The following is a 14,225-nucleotide window of genomic DNA, read 5'->3' as shown; positions in this document are numbered from 1 at the left end:
CCCGGCTTGGGGAGGGCACTGGATCTGCTCCAGGTCATCTGGGAGCTGATAAACCAGCCAGAGTGTGGCCAAAATTCAGAAGCCAATGGAGGTGAGAAAGCGACCTAGGACAGTAGCTGGAAGTCACCAAGTCACCTCCCTGCTGAGACACCTGGCATCCCCTGGATGAGGCAAATTCAACAAGTGGCAGTGTGGGAATTCCAGAGGCAAGTCCTGGGGGCAAATCCAAGGATTTGGTGAGGCAGCTCAGACCGTGTCACTGCTCACCCTTCCTGTTGGCATCCCCTCCCTCCTCCCATATTTATTTTGGGACACTGGAGAGAGCTCAGCTCTGTCCGCACTGCTCTGCAGGGACCCAAATCCATCTGGGAGGGCCGGGAGCTGCTCGGGGCAGCCGGAGCCGTGCAGGGCAAGTCAGAGCAGTCCAGGAGCAGGAAATACCTGCAGCACCTCCTGGCAGGGATTACGGGCGTGGCCACCGGGGCGGGGATGCCACGGACACAGAGACTCTGCTCCCAGACTCTGCTCCCAGACTCTGCTCCCAGGTTGCTCCCAGGTTGCTCCCAGACTCATTACTTCAGCTATAAAAAAAGGAGGATGAGTGACCAAGGGATCAGAAGTGCCCTTCGTACCTGCTTTGCTCCAGGCTCTCATCAAAGTGTCCATCACAGCCCAGGAGCTGTGGGAAGAAGCCCCAGCCCGCTTGAGGATGGCCAGAAATTTCCTTTTCCACCCAAATCTCCTTTTGTACCCCAATTCCCAGCAGGTCTGGCAAAGCCAAGGATGAGATTCACTCGGGGAGAGCTGGGTGATTCCACAGCACCAGGAGCTCTGGGCTGTGCTGTGGGTCTGTGGCCAGCCTGACAATCTGGATTTTTCCTGCGGGAGAGCAGGGAGGTTTCACACTGCCCAAGGCGGTGCTCAGCGTCCACCGTGCCGGAGTTAATTGGGTTTTCTTTATGTTAATTGCGAGGGGAAGTGAAGAATGCCCTTAATTAATTGGAGGGCAAATCAGCCGTGCAGAACGGGCCAGATTTACCAACCCATGCACAAAAATCCCAGCTCTCCCCCTTGCCATAGCAACGGGAAAACGCTGGGGATTCTGCTCATTCAGCCAAAAAACCAGCCAGGATACCCTCCTGTGTTACCCTCACTGCTGAACAGCTCCTTCCCTGGGAAAATTCACACCCAAAATAATAATTTTTGGGGATTAAGACTCCTGGGTGCATGGAATGGTTGGGTTTGACTTGTGCTGAGGGGGTTTGGTGGGACCTGGAGGCATCTGAGCCCTGGGAAGGTTTGTGGTTCACTCCAGGTTCTCCCACCCCTCTTCCCATCTGACCTAAATCCATCTGTATGGGAAGAGGGGTGGGAATAACACGTTCCCCTCTGCATAAATAACAATAAAAAATCTGTCCTAAAAAAAAAAAAATAACACAATTCACTCTTGTGAATCAAACTTTGGGAGCAGAGAAAGGCTTTGGAGAGACCCCAGAGCTCGCCTCTGCAGCCTCTCCCAGTGGGAAATTAGATGTTTTCTCCACTTCCATTCCAAGCCTGAAACATCCCTGCCAAGACAGCTGGTTCCACAGGTCCAAAAAAAAAAAACAAAAACAAAAAACCAAACCCCTGTGTGAGTATGAAAATCATATTGAAAAGAGCTGAAATTTAATTAGGTCACATCCTTGTGATCTGGTGATGCAAATCAGCGCCTGGCACACCGAGGCTGGGCCTGGAAAATGTGACAGCAGTTAATGAGGAAAGCACACTGGTGGGATTTCCCTCCCAAGCTGAACAGCTGGGGAAAACATCAGGAAAACTTCGGATCCCTCTGGATTGCTGTCAGCTGAAACCCTCCAGGCCTGGAGCAGAACAGGGGCTCCCACCTGGGGCTGTGGCATGGGCAAATCTCATCAGAGCCAGGATGAACCAGTGCCTGGATTGGCACTGTCATTGTCACTGGAGCTGTCCCAGGGAGCCCCCTGGGCACTGCCAGCCCCAGCTGTGGGGTGTGGGTCACTACTGACCCTGTGGGATGTGGGTCACTGCTGACCCTGTGGGATGTGGTCACTACTGACCCTCTGCTTCCTCCACACCCTCTGTGGGTGCCATGGATCCAGTTTGTGGTGCTGAGATTGACCCCCCCAACATCTCTGTGCTGGGGCTGATCCCACCTTCATTTTGGGGAGAAAACCCAATGTTTATTATACATGCTGGATGTAAATCCATGGGGAGAACCCCCCACAGGACCCTTGGGGGATTTCTCATGGTCCCCTGTATCTCTTGTTGCCTCTGGGACCAAACAACTCTCAACTTTCCAGCTTTGGCTCTGGAAAATGAAAGGAAAACCTTCTCCCAACCCCAGCAGCAGCTTTTCCACCACATTCCTTGATCCAGCCTCCTGCAACCCCACTTGAGATGTCTCAGATATTTTACACACACTTGTAAGTCTCAGTTTGGGAGGAGAGAGCCGGGCCACAGCTCCATTGCTTGGCAACAGATTTCCTTCCCAAAAATCCCAGCCCAAACCCAAGTGTTATATATAATTCAGTGGGAAGGCCCGCAGGCAACGCCCTGAGAATGCTGCTGGGGCAGCCTGAGCTGTGACAGCTTTGTGGAGGGGATATTTTGGGAAGAGAGGAGTTGGTGCCAGGAAGACACAGCTGGGAGGTGCTCCCAAGGCTTCACACTCGTATAAAGAAAGGGTAGAAATGCCCAGATCCAGTTCCTGTCTCCCACAATCCAAGAGAGGATGGTGTGTCTGCCCAAAAAATCACATGGCAGCGCTCAGAGCCACATCAGAGCCCTTTTATTCCTTGCTGTGAGCAAGCCCAGAGCAGCTGTGGCTGCCCCTGGATCCCTGGAAGTGTCCAAGTCCAGGTTGGGAGGGCTTGGAGCAGCCTGGGATGGTGGTAGGTGTTCCTGCCCATGGCAGGGAGTTGGATCTGATGAGTTTTAAAGTCCCTTCAAAACCAAACCATTCTGGGATTCTGTAATGTGCTATCATCAGGTTTATCTGATCCATAAAATCTCATTCAACATAAATAGAGATAAAACTTTCCATTTATTTATACATGAATCTGTGAATCTTTGCAATTGGATCCAGGAGCAGTTTTTGGGTTTTTAACCCTTCCCCTGAGCTCACCCCCAGCACAGAAATAGATTTAGATGCACAATTAAATGCATTTCCATCCAGCTCTGGGCCTGAGCACGGCCCCACGCACGGACTGCAGCCAAGCTGAGCATGTTGGATGTTGGCTCTGCTGCAGAAACATCATCCCATTCTTCTTTCCAAGAGCTCCAAGCTGACAAAGCAGCTGGCCTGGAAAGATGCTCAGGGAGCTCCAGCCCTGGATCACCCAGCCCTGGCAGCTGGGAAGAGCTGCTGGTCCTCCTGCTCCTGTTGGCCTTTTCCAGCTTTATTTTGAGGGGCACCAAAAGGAGGATGCCAGATCCCCAACCTGCTGCTTCTCCTGGATAATGGACCCTGCAAACAAACACACCCATCCAGCACAGAGGCCTTTGCCAGCACAGCTGGAGTCTGGATTTCCTTGTGGGTTTGGGAAGCAGCTCCATCTCTTGCATTAATTGCTGTGTTAATCACCCTCATCCCCCTCCGTGCCGATGATGCGCTCGTTGGCCACGCTGGATCACCGGGCTCTTTTTTATTTATTAGCTGGGATTACCTTCCAAACTAACAGGATTGAATCTTTTTGTTCCACTTGGCCAAGCTCTTATTGACAGTGGAGAGGCAGAAATCGCTGCCACACACCCACAGCGAGGTCGGAGACGGGGCAGCCGGATCCGCGTCCCACATCCAAAGGGACCCGGGCAAGCAGCAACTTGGGCATCGCTTTTCCCTCCTTGCTGCTCCCAAAAACCTCGCTGCTGGCATTAACAGACTCCAGACACGCTGTGTGTGCACGTACATTCCTTGGCCATGCGATCAGACCGGAAAAGATTGCCTTCAGCCCAGGAACCGCAGCGGGAAGGAGGCTGGGAAGAGCTGTGCAGGCACCGGGGCGGGAGCGCTGCAGCCTCCAGAAAAGCTGCAGTCAACACTTTTTTTTTTTTTTTTTTTTTTTTTTAGGAGACGTGGTGCTAAAAGAGGAACCGCTGCGGGACGCGCGGATGGAAAGGCTGAGATGGGTGTGTGGAGGGGGAAGTGCTGTCATTTTGGCAAAATCCCTCTTTCCTCTCGCAGTTCTCCCTCCCAGGAGCCCGCACCGAGTCGGGGACCAATCCCAGGGGCACGGCCGAGGCTCAGAGTGCCCCAGAGCACCCATCCTCCCCCACCGGGCTCCCTCCAGGCCAGAAAATGCCCAAAGCACATTCCAGGTGGGAACAGCAGCCGGATCCAGGCCCCATCCCCACGTGTCTGGAGGGCAGCAGAGTCCCAACCCTCCCAGGGTCTTGTATTCCAGATTCCACTCTGCTCCCATCAAACTGAGAAGCTCAGCATCCCCAGAACACCTCCAGCCCCCAATATCAGGAATTCTGGCAACACCAGCGATGGTGTCACAGCTCCAAGCCCGGGGTGTCGGGGCAGGAACGAGCCGAGCTGTGCCCTTTGCAGCCCCGGAGCGGGGCTGGGATGCTCGGGAGGAGCAGCAGGAGCGGGCTGGGATGCTCAGGAGGAGCAGCAGGAGCGGGGCTCAGCCCCCATTCCCCCGGTATGAACGGGTTTTCCATGCTCCAGCAGCCCAACCCCGGCCAGGAGCGCGTCACTCACTCACCGGTGCCGCACCGGAATTTGCATAATTCCAATTATGTTTCCAAAACGGGGAACGGGCTCTGACAACAACTCTGCAGTGCCTCGAACAATCAGAGAAGATGGAAAATCGTTGTCTCGGATCTGATGGGCCTGAGAGTCAGCGGCGGGATTGCGGGTGGGAAAGGATGCGGCAATCCGCGTTTTGCCATCGAAAACGATGGATATCGATGTGTTTGAGGAAGAATGAGCCTCTCCCAGACACTGCTCTACCTCTCTGCCCTCTCATCCCTTCATCCTCCACCCCCTGCCTCCTCCAGGGCCATCCCAGCTACCACAGCTCCTGCCTTTCCCAGTTTTCCTCTCTACCTGGAGGCAAAAGAAAAGCAGGAATGCCGAGCCTGCTGTGCTGGTGTGTTGAGCCATCGCTGCCCACGAGGCGGGTGCAGCAGGATATTTAATCTCCGTGAGTCACCTGTCCCTCCCTATCTGCCACCTGCGAGTGCTCCGGCCTGAACTGCAGGTTTGGGAACGGGCTGCTCGGGAGCCACGCAGCTGCGGCTGTCCCGGAGCCTTCCCCGCCAACATTTTTGGCAACCTGGGAATGCCGGGGAGTTGGCAAATGTTAAAGGAGCCTGCAGATCCCATGCCTTAAATAGCACCTGGATTCCCAGGGGCTGGGAGGGGGACAGAGCCCAGGAGGGAGCTGTGGGTGCCCCGAGCCTCCTCTGCAGCCTGAGGGACACTCCAGGGCTGGTGTTGAATTGCCCGCGGTTAATTGGCAATCCAAGGGAGGAGGAAGCTGCGAGGAGAGACATCAATTCATAAACCCTCGAGTGTTGGGAAGCTCCAGATTTTCTGAAGGCCCGAAAGGAGCCCGGTGCTGAATAATGCATCAGGCTGCCGAGAATTGGCAAACACCGGAACCAGTTAATCCACAGATCCCTCTGCGATGCCAGCGCTCCTCCAGTGTCAACGTGATGAACCAGTTTCACTACTGGGAGCGTTTCCGGGAGCTGGAGAGCCTGGAGCTGTGGAGCCCCTTCTCCCCCATGGCAGAGCGGGGCTGAGGGGACACTGGGATGGTGAGGAGGAAAAAAGCAAGTGTGGCAGCAGAACAGGAGGTTCTGGCTTTGACCTGGAGACCTTGGGTCAGAGAAACCCACAGACAACTCCAAACAAGGTGGAAAAGCTGCAGCTCATCCTAGTGGGAAAATACATCCCCCTCCAAAAATCATAATAAGGGGCCATGATGAAATGAAAAGCTGGGAAGTTTTGGTGCTGTGGTTAAAAGTGTAACCTCACATCCAGGGGAAAATGCAGAGCAGGATTTCTCAGAGAGGCATCAGCCAAACAGGTACAGCAGGAGCTGGGATCCTGAGATTGCAGGCAGGGCTCCTTAAAGGAGAACACAGCCCTGCCCTGCTCCCTGCAATATTCCCAGCCCTCCCTAAAGAGGCCAGAACCTGCAGCCAGCGTGGCCAGGAGCAGATCCAGAGCAGAGCGGCAGGAGAGCAGCAGGAGCAGCCCGGGAGCGTGGCCAGCACCCAGAGCCCAGCCTGGACACTGACCCTGGCTCTCAAATGCCACATACTCAAAATGTTTGGAGGCAAGGGCTGGAGGACTTGGGATTCATTAACGAGTCCAAGGTTGTAAGATGAGCCAGAGATCCAGGGACAGCTCGTTGGCAGAGATTCAACTCCTTCCACAAGGCAGCGCCGGAGGCCAGCGGCTTCCACACCGGCCCTTGCTGAGCTTGGCTCTTCCTGCAGCGAGCAGATCCAGGGAAGCTCATCCCAAACCTTTGTGTCAGGCAGCAAGGAGTCACCAGCACCCCAGCAGTGTCTGTCCTGCTCCTGCCCCTCACCTCCCTACCCAAACACTTCCATTTTCAGTGCTGATGTGAAACCTGGTCCACTTAGCACAGCCCAAAAAACTCTTTATATTGAAAATAGGAGTAGCTCCAGAATATACAGGATGGAATTTGGACATTGAGCAGACATTCTTTGGAGGCAAAGGTAAAGCCAACTCCCTGCTGGCCTGCCAGAGCTCCCTCTCAGCCGTGTGAGGCAGGTGTGGGGTTGGTCACAGCCAGGGCAGCAGCCTGGAAGCCACAAGTCTGTGATAGGAAAAGCTTCCTGGAGAGCTGGGTGAGCTCCAGCCTGATCCAGCCCCTGTGGGGAAAGGCATCCTGGCAGGTTGAGCTAATGGGATAAGTGCATCCTGCTCCAGTGGTGCATGGTGGTGGGAACTCCCCAGCCTCGGGGTCGTGCTGCTCCACAGGAGCCCCCTGCTTCCTAAGGGAAAGTGTGCAAAGCTCCTCAGGGTAAAAATCACAAATATCAACAGCACAGGGACTTGGCAGTCCCACATTTCACTCACAAAGTGCAGAGTCTCCCTTGGAGCAAGCACACCAAGCCAGCAGGGCTGCTTGCTCCAGTTAGGAGCTGTCAGCACCAGGCACGGCAGAGCCTGGAACTCCCAGCCTGTGTGGAATGAGTTCCTTCCCCAATGGCAGCTTTGCAGGAATGGCAGAGGTATTTTGGGGCTGGATTGGCACTGGATGCTTCCCTCTGCTCCTCTCTGTCCCCTGCAGTGATGATCCAGGTGCCTTCCTCTGATGGACCCTCGTGGGATGAGAATTGGCTGAGCTCAGCCATAAAAAAAGCAATGTGGTCTTCTCAAAAATCCAGGATAATCCTGGGAAATGCTTCCCTTGCTTCTGAGGTCTCCCAGCCAGCCCACCCTGTGTCCTGCTCTCCTGTAACTACAGAGGCTACTTGAGGTTTTCCCCTTTTCCCCCCAAAATGTGAAATAAAAGTGCATTCTCATAAATAAAAGTGTATTCCCATAAAACAGCTGGACAGTCATTGGATGCAATGCAGCATTTGCTGCAGATTTCCACAGCTTTTCATGCCTTGCAATGATGAGAGAGAAAACCTCCCCTCCTGTTCCATCAGAAACTTCAGGATGAAGCCAGTTCCTGGTCTAGGCACTGGAAAATCAAACAAGGAATCCATTCTAGACAAGCATGGGGATAATTTTAGGAGTTCATAGAATCATAAAATTCCAGAATGGTTCGAGCAAATTCATTCAGTATCCTGGGCAGGGACACCTCCCACTGCCCCAGGCTGCTCCAAGCCCTGTCCAGCCTGGCCTTGGACATTTCCAGGGATCCAGGGGCAGCCACAGCTCCTCTGGACACCCTGTGCCAGGGCCTTCTCACCCTCACAGCCAGGAATTCAGGCTCTTTCCTACACCTTGGCTCCCTCCCCTTCTCTGTTTAACCACGAGGGAGTTTTCACTCACTGAAAGGCAGCTGGAGCTCAGATCCTGAACAGATTCAGGAGCTGGTGGTGGCACCCCTGGGGGTTGCTCTCACCTGAAAACCTCTAACAAAAACAAAGTGTTTTAAGTGTTACCAATTTCCAAGCATCACCAATTTCCATCTCACAGGACACCCATTAAACCCATTAAACTAAAGCTGTCTTGGAAGATGCAACTAAAAAAACCAGGAAGAGAGGAGTGAAGTGCAGCCTCTGGAAGGGAAAACTTGAGGCAAAGCAGGGACCAGAGCCTGTTAAACCACTGTGACACTCAGCAGTGACTCACATCTTGACTTTTTTCCCCTCCTTTCTTAAGGAGGCCAGAGATACCTGTTCTTAAGCAAGAGCTGAGCCACTTCCTGGACAACCCCCTGCACACCCCATTTCCCGCCTGTGAAAACCCTGCTGGGCTCTGACTCACCCTGCACCTTCCAGAGCTGACACAGGGTGAGAAATGACACCCTTCTGCTCTTGGGGTGCTCCCACTTTTGAAAGGGAGGTGGATTGTGGGGCTCCACCTCGGCCTGAAGCCCTGAGAGCTTTTGCTCAGACATAATTCCGAAACGCGAGCGGTGCCGGAGCGCAGGACCTCAGAAGAGGAACTGAGTCACTCAGCAGAGGTGACACTCACTCACCAACAGCCCCTGGGAGCTGATGCTTCCCCATGAGACGAGGGGAAAGTTTTTTTTTAACTTGCAGAAAGCACCAAAGCTGAGGGGATTTCAGATTCCCCACACTGAGCCCGTCAGGTTGGACAGATATTAGAAGTAAATGCAAGATAAAAAGCAAAGCTGTGTGTTAGAGGGAAGTGTGAGTCACACTGAGGCTGCTCCCACATGCACAGCAAGTTCTGTGCTCCTGAAAGTCCCTTTTTTCCCCTTCCCAAATCCCAGTGAGAGGGGAGATCACCTCAGCCCCACCAGGCTCTCACAGCCCTCGTGCCCAGCTGTTCTGACAACGCTTTTAAAGCGAGACACATTCCTTTGGAGGGACTTGCATGAGCAGGGATAATTTCCCATTAGGAATGGTGGGCACAGTTTTCCCAAGGCCTGGCTGTGAGGACAGGGCCCTGTGAGTGGGGGCAGAGCCCTGTGAGGCTGAGGCACGGCCCGGTCCCAGCTCGGGCTCAGCGCGCTCCGATGGGACGCGATAAGCGCCGGCATTTTGAAATGTGACTCAGTGCTCCAGCCAGAGAGACACCGGTTCCCCCTGCTTGCCTCCCAGCTCCGAGCAGTTTAATTAAGTCAGAGTAAGTTCATTTACACAGCCACACCCTGGACTGACAGCCAGGCAGAGCCTGAACACCCTGGAAGGGGAAGGCTCTGTGGAGAATGGTGGTTGTGGATGGATAATCATGGAATGGTTTGGGTGGGAAGGGACCACAGGCAAGGATGCTCCTGAGCATTCCCAAAGCTTTGCAGCAAGGAGACAGTTCCAGGGCTGTGCCTGGCCTGGCACCTGCAGCTGTGGGAGCAGCCTCAGAGCCCCGGCTGTGACCCTGCTGCCTGTCCCAGGGGGTGGCAGCTGTCACAGGATCCGCATCCCGCTGCTCCCCAGCCCCCCCGCAGCCCCAGCACCTGCCCAAGTCCTTTTATCGGCTCACTCGTGTCCTACTGAGGCAGCACAGAGTCCCAACGTCACATCTGTCACTCCACAAGCTCCCCTAGTCACTCATCAGCCCCTTTGTCCATCCCTGCATGTTCCATACCAGCCTCATGATTCCCTTTCCAGGGAATTCCCTCCCTAACAGGGCAGGCACAGTCCCTCCATGTCACCTTCCTGGCACTGAGGATGGAGAAACCTGGCAATAAAGTTTGCTCAAGTGGGAATATCAAAGCAGCATCCTCCTTTTCCACTTAGAGTCTCTCATCTAATTCTCCAAGGAATTCCAGCCAGGCTTCCAATCTGGGAGATCCAGACCAGAGCCCTCGTTATGGCAGCACCACATTGCCCCTCGCTGCTTCTCTCATAATTCAATATAAGCAACATACCAGGAGAGCTCCGCTGTATAATTGCTTTATTTTCTGCTTATTAGTTCTTTACCAACACTACAGCCATATTGAGAACACAAAATTCCTGGGTACTTCAGTCAGGGAGATCACAGGCCACAAACTCAGTCACTTGGTCGGACACGATTGAACGCCATTCAAAACTTACTCCATAAATTCACACGAACACAAATCGATGCACTTGCAACTCCAGACTGGTTTGTTTGGTACAGAATTCCCACTTGATCCTACTGCCAGCCCCCACCTCGTGCTGAGCTCCAGCTACAGCCTAGAAAGGACGTGTTGGATGTGAAACCTGTGGGGTTTTTTTTGGGTGGCCGCGGCTCCGCCACGCCTTCCAGTAATTTTTTCTCCCCCATCTCTTCCTCCCCACTCCCCCTCCCACCAAAAAGAAAAATTAAAAAAAAAAAAAATCCAGAAGCAGAAGCAATTTCCTTTCACCTACAAAACAGAATTACAAAGTTACTTCTAAGGGGATACAAAATTGCAAAGTCAACTTAATGCAAAGGCTGCCCCAGCGCTTGGAAACACAGGAAACCAATTCAGACAAAAACCAAGGTGTTGAAGTTTCCATGTTGACTGAGAAAACGCTTAAGAAAGTTCAAGAACCATTAATAGAGCTTCAAGTTTTCCAGTTTAGGCATTTACTTTGTGCTTGGCTATTTTATTGATGCTCCAGAAGAAAACAGTAATCATATTGTTGTAATTTGAAGTTTTTATACCACCACACCGTTCATTAAGTTACAGCAACAGGAAAAGAAAGAGAAAAGCTGGAAAATAGAGCAATGATATCCCAATGGCAAAAAGCCTTGGATTAAAATAAACTAATCTCACTTCCTCTTCTTTAGGGCTGAGATGGAAGAGTTATTTCTACATTAATTCTGCAGACTCTCTCTAATTCACAAAGTCCATCAATGCTCTATCTTCTAGCACCAAGGACCCATTCAGTCCCATTTGCAACCCACATCCAGAAAAGTCTCTTTTTTTTTTTTTTGGAACCATACTCTAAAAGGACTTTGAAGTGCTCCAAAGCATTGGATTTCAGGATTTTTATCTTCCCATACATCTTTGGTAAGAGCTCCATGTACAAGTACTCAGCATGCAGAGTCACCGCTGCAGCAATGTAGTGTAATGCCCCCAGTTCCATGTAAAACTTAGATTCTTGAAAAGAGAAAACAATTAAGGAAAAATTAAAAAAAAAAAAAGGAAAATAAAAGCCATTTTCTTCTGGTTTTGTAGCATACATTCCTAGAATTCCCCAACAGAGTTTTAACTCCTTGAGGAAATCTGAAGTTAATCCTTAAGGCTGAATAAGAACCAGCTGCTTTAACAGTTTGTGCACCCAGTGTTAATTAATACTTGATTGAGTTTTTATGCAAATACTCGCTCTGGGTGGGGTTTTTGATTGGCCAGTCCCAGCTACAGGCTGTGACATGGCTAACGAGCTGCTTTGCCCTTTAAGAACTAATTATGGAAGTTTACATTCAGCGTCGATTCTCTCTCTCTCCCCTCCCCGCTCTCATTAGCAGTTACTCAATGGGCCTCAGACATCCAACATAGTTCCCTTTCCTACAGGACTACAGCCACAGCCGGGACTCAGGGAGGCTCCAGCTGCTCGCAGGAGCTCAGGCCAGGCTTGGAAAACTAAAGCAAGGAGTGATTTCCTCAAAATGGCCATTCCTGATGTCAGAACCCCCGGGCTCGAGCACGGAACTCGCCCCTTTGCAGGCTCCAGCATGGAAAAAGAACAATAATAACAACAACAATTTCCTCCTTTCTGTTGGAAAGGATCAGGAATCCTTCCAAGGTTTAGGTGTCTCCAGCTGCCTCGAGATGGAAGTGAGAGGCAAGTCAGAGCTGGACTTTTGCCATAACATCTGATTTAAAGTCAAACTCGTTGCAACATTTTATTGCTGCATCTGCTGGAAAGAGCCTCGGCCCGGGGACCGACACCAAGTAGTCAAAAACTGCAACTAAACTTCATTTAAGACAAAAAAACTGCCCAGTGCCTACCCTGGAACTGCAGCATCGTTCATGCCTTGTTTGCTGTGTGGTGTGGGGAGCTGGTTTTGCATCCCTCCTCATGCATGATGTATGGGTCAGAACTTCCCAGCTGACATTCCAAAGCAGTTCTTACAATTCCCGGCGCCCGACACGCACTTTGAACACGTTACAGTGGAATTCCCACTCTCTGCCACTGCAGGCAAGAATTCCCCTCATTAGCCTGAGCCGTGGAGCCAGACTGAGTCACTGTTTAGTTACAGATTAACAGAACTTTAAAAAAAAAAAAAAAAAAAAAAAGTCCTTAATATAAAAAGACAGACTGCGGTTTGATTTTAAGCAACAATTTTCAGTTTACTAGATGAAGTCGACCTAGCAACATATCCTCCAGGAATGCAAAAAAGTAGCAATCTACAGCAAAGTGAGAGAAGAGAGAGAAAAAAAAATATATATAATCAAAAAAGTAGACCCAGAAAGCATACACTGAAAATGGACCCCCTCCCCCAACATCCCCCAAAATAATCAAACCAGCAAAGGGCTATCGAGAGGAAAAAGGAAAAAAAAAAAAAACAAAAAAAAAAAGTTACTTAGCAAGTCTATAATGTGTCCTTCCCCTGTTTGCTGGAAGTCTGCCATAGCATCTAGTGCCTGTGTTCGTGTCACATTCGGAGGTTAGAGCATCCTAACGCCAAGCAGGAGGAGTTAGAACAGGAATCCAGCCAAGGGTGCAGGAGGAAAGGGTGGCAACTGGAGAAAGGTGATCATAATCCTATGGATGCGGTTTTGTTTTCACTTTTCAGTAGAGAATCATTCTTCTGGAAAGCCACGTGGGTTATTTTTTTTTGTTTGTTTCTTTTATTATTTTTTTTTTGTTTAATTTTTTTTTTGTTTTGTTTCTTTAATTCTTTGTAGACTAAATAGTTCCTCTCCCATTAGGATTTATAATTGGACGTTAACCACGTCAGCCCTTCGTAGAGTCCATCCCCCGTCGTGGCACAGGAGGGCTGCACATACCAATTCCTATCCCTGATCCGGGTCAGGCCCAGTTTCTCCTGGATCTCGTGGGGTTTCATGGCGTCGGGCAGGTCCTGCTTGTTGGCGAAGATGAGGATGATGGCGTCCCGCATCTCCCGGTCGTTGATGATGCGGTGCAGCTCCTGCCGCGCCTCGTCGATGCGGTCGCGGTCGGCGCAGTCCACCACGAAGATGAGCCCCTGCGTGCCCGTGTAGTAGTGCCGCCACAGGGGCCGGATCTTGTCCTGGCCGCCCACGTCCCACACGTTGAACTTGACGTTCTTGTAGGTGACGGTCTCCACGTTGAAGCCCACGGTGGGGATCGTGGTCACCGACTGGCCCAGCTTCAGCTTGTACAGGATCGTGGTCTTGCCGGCCGCGTCCAGCCCCAGCATCAGGATCCGCATCTCCTTGTTCCCGAAGATCTTGGACAGCACCTTGCCCATCTCGGCGGCATCCAAGGGAGGGCGAGAGGGCGAGCGCCGGCCCGGCGGGGAAGGGCGGGCGGGGCTCAGCGCGGGCCGCGCATGGGGCGGCGGGGAGGCGGCTCCGCTGCTCCGCCGGGCCCGCGGCGGCGGCTCCGCCCGCTCCTGCCTCGGCTCCCGCCGCGGCGCCTCAGCTCATGGGTGCCGGCGCGGTGGCGGCGAGAGGATCCCGAGGGCCGGGGAAGCGCCGGGAAGTGCCGGGAGTGGCCGCGATGGCCCGGGAGCGTCCCGGCCGTACCTGAGGGCCCCGCGCGCCGCTCCCTCCGCCCGCGCCGCCGGAAAGGGGCCGCGCGCGCCCGCTCCCGCTTCCGCCCCGCCGCCGCCCCGCGCATGCGCCCGCGCGGCCCCGCCACGCCCCGCCGCGGCTCCGCCCTCTTTCCGCCCGCGCCTTCCCGCCCGCCCCGCGCGCCTGCGCGGACACCAAAGCCCCGCCCCCAGCACCCCCGTGGCGGGCGGGGCCTCGCCGCTGATTGGTCGGGGCGGGGCTGCGCGCGCGCGGTGCGGGGAAGGGGCGGGGCCGCGGTGGGGAGAGGCGCCACGCGATCGCGCGTCAGCGTCAGCGTCTTAAAGGGGCCGCACCCGGGGGGACGGGGTGGGAGCGGCCCCGGCAGTGAGCCCTGAGCGGAGACAAACCCGGCCTTGGGGTGGGCGGGGAGGGCCTGGCACAGGAGCCGTGGCT

At 53.3% G+C, this 14,225-nt stretch overlaps 1 protein-coding gene across 1 annotated transcript; it reads right to left on the bottom strand.

The window, feature by feature from the left end:
* Positions 1 to 10,037: 10,037 nt before the first annotated feature.
* On the bottom strand, positions 10,038 to 13,926 carry ARF6 (ADP ribosylation factor 6). The gene has a single exon (XM_033063577.1). It carries the CDS (start codon positions 13,505 to 13,507, stop codon positions 12,980 to 12,982), a length of 528 nt encoding a protein of 175 aa, XP_032919468.1. The 5' UTR covers positions 13,508 to 13,926; the 3' UTR covers positions 10,038 to 12,979.
* Between the last annotated feature and the right edge of the window lie 299 nt (positions 13,927 to 14,225).

Source organism: Catharus ustulatus, chromosome 6 (genome assembly GCF_009819885.2).
Source record: "Catharus ustulatus isolate bCatUst1 chromosome 6, bCatUst1.pri.v2, whole genome shotgun sequence".
Taxonomy (NCBI): domain Eukaryota; kingdom Metazoa; phylum Chordata; class Aves; order Passeriformes; family Turdidae; genus Catharus; species Catharus ustulatus.
This window is presented reverse-complemented; position numbering and strand designations above follow the sequence as displayed.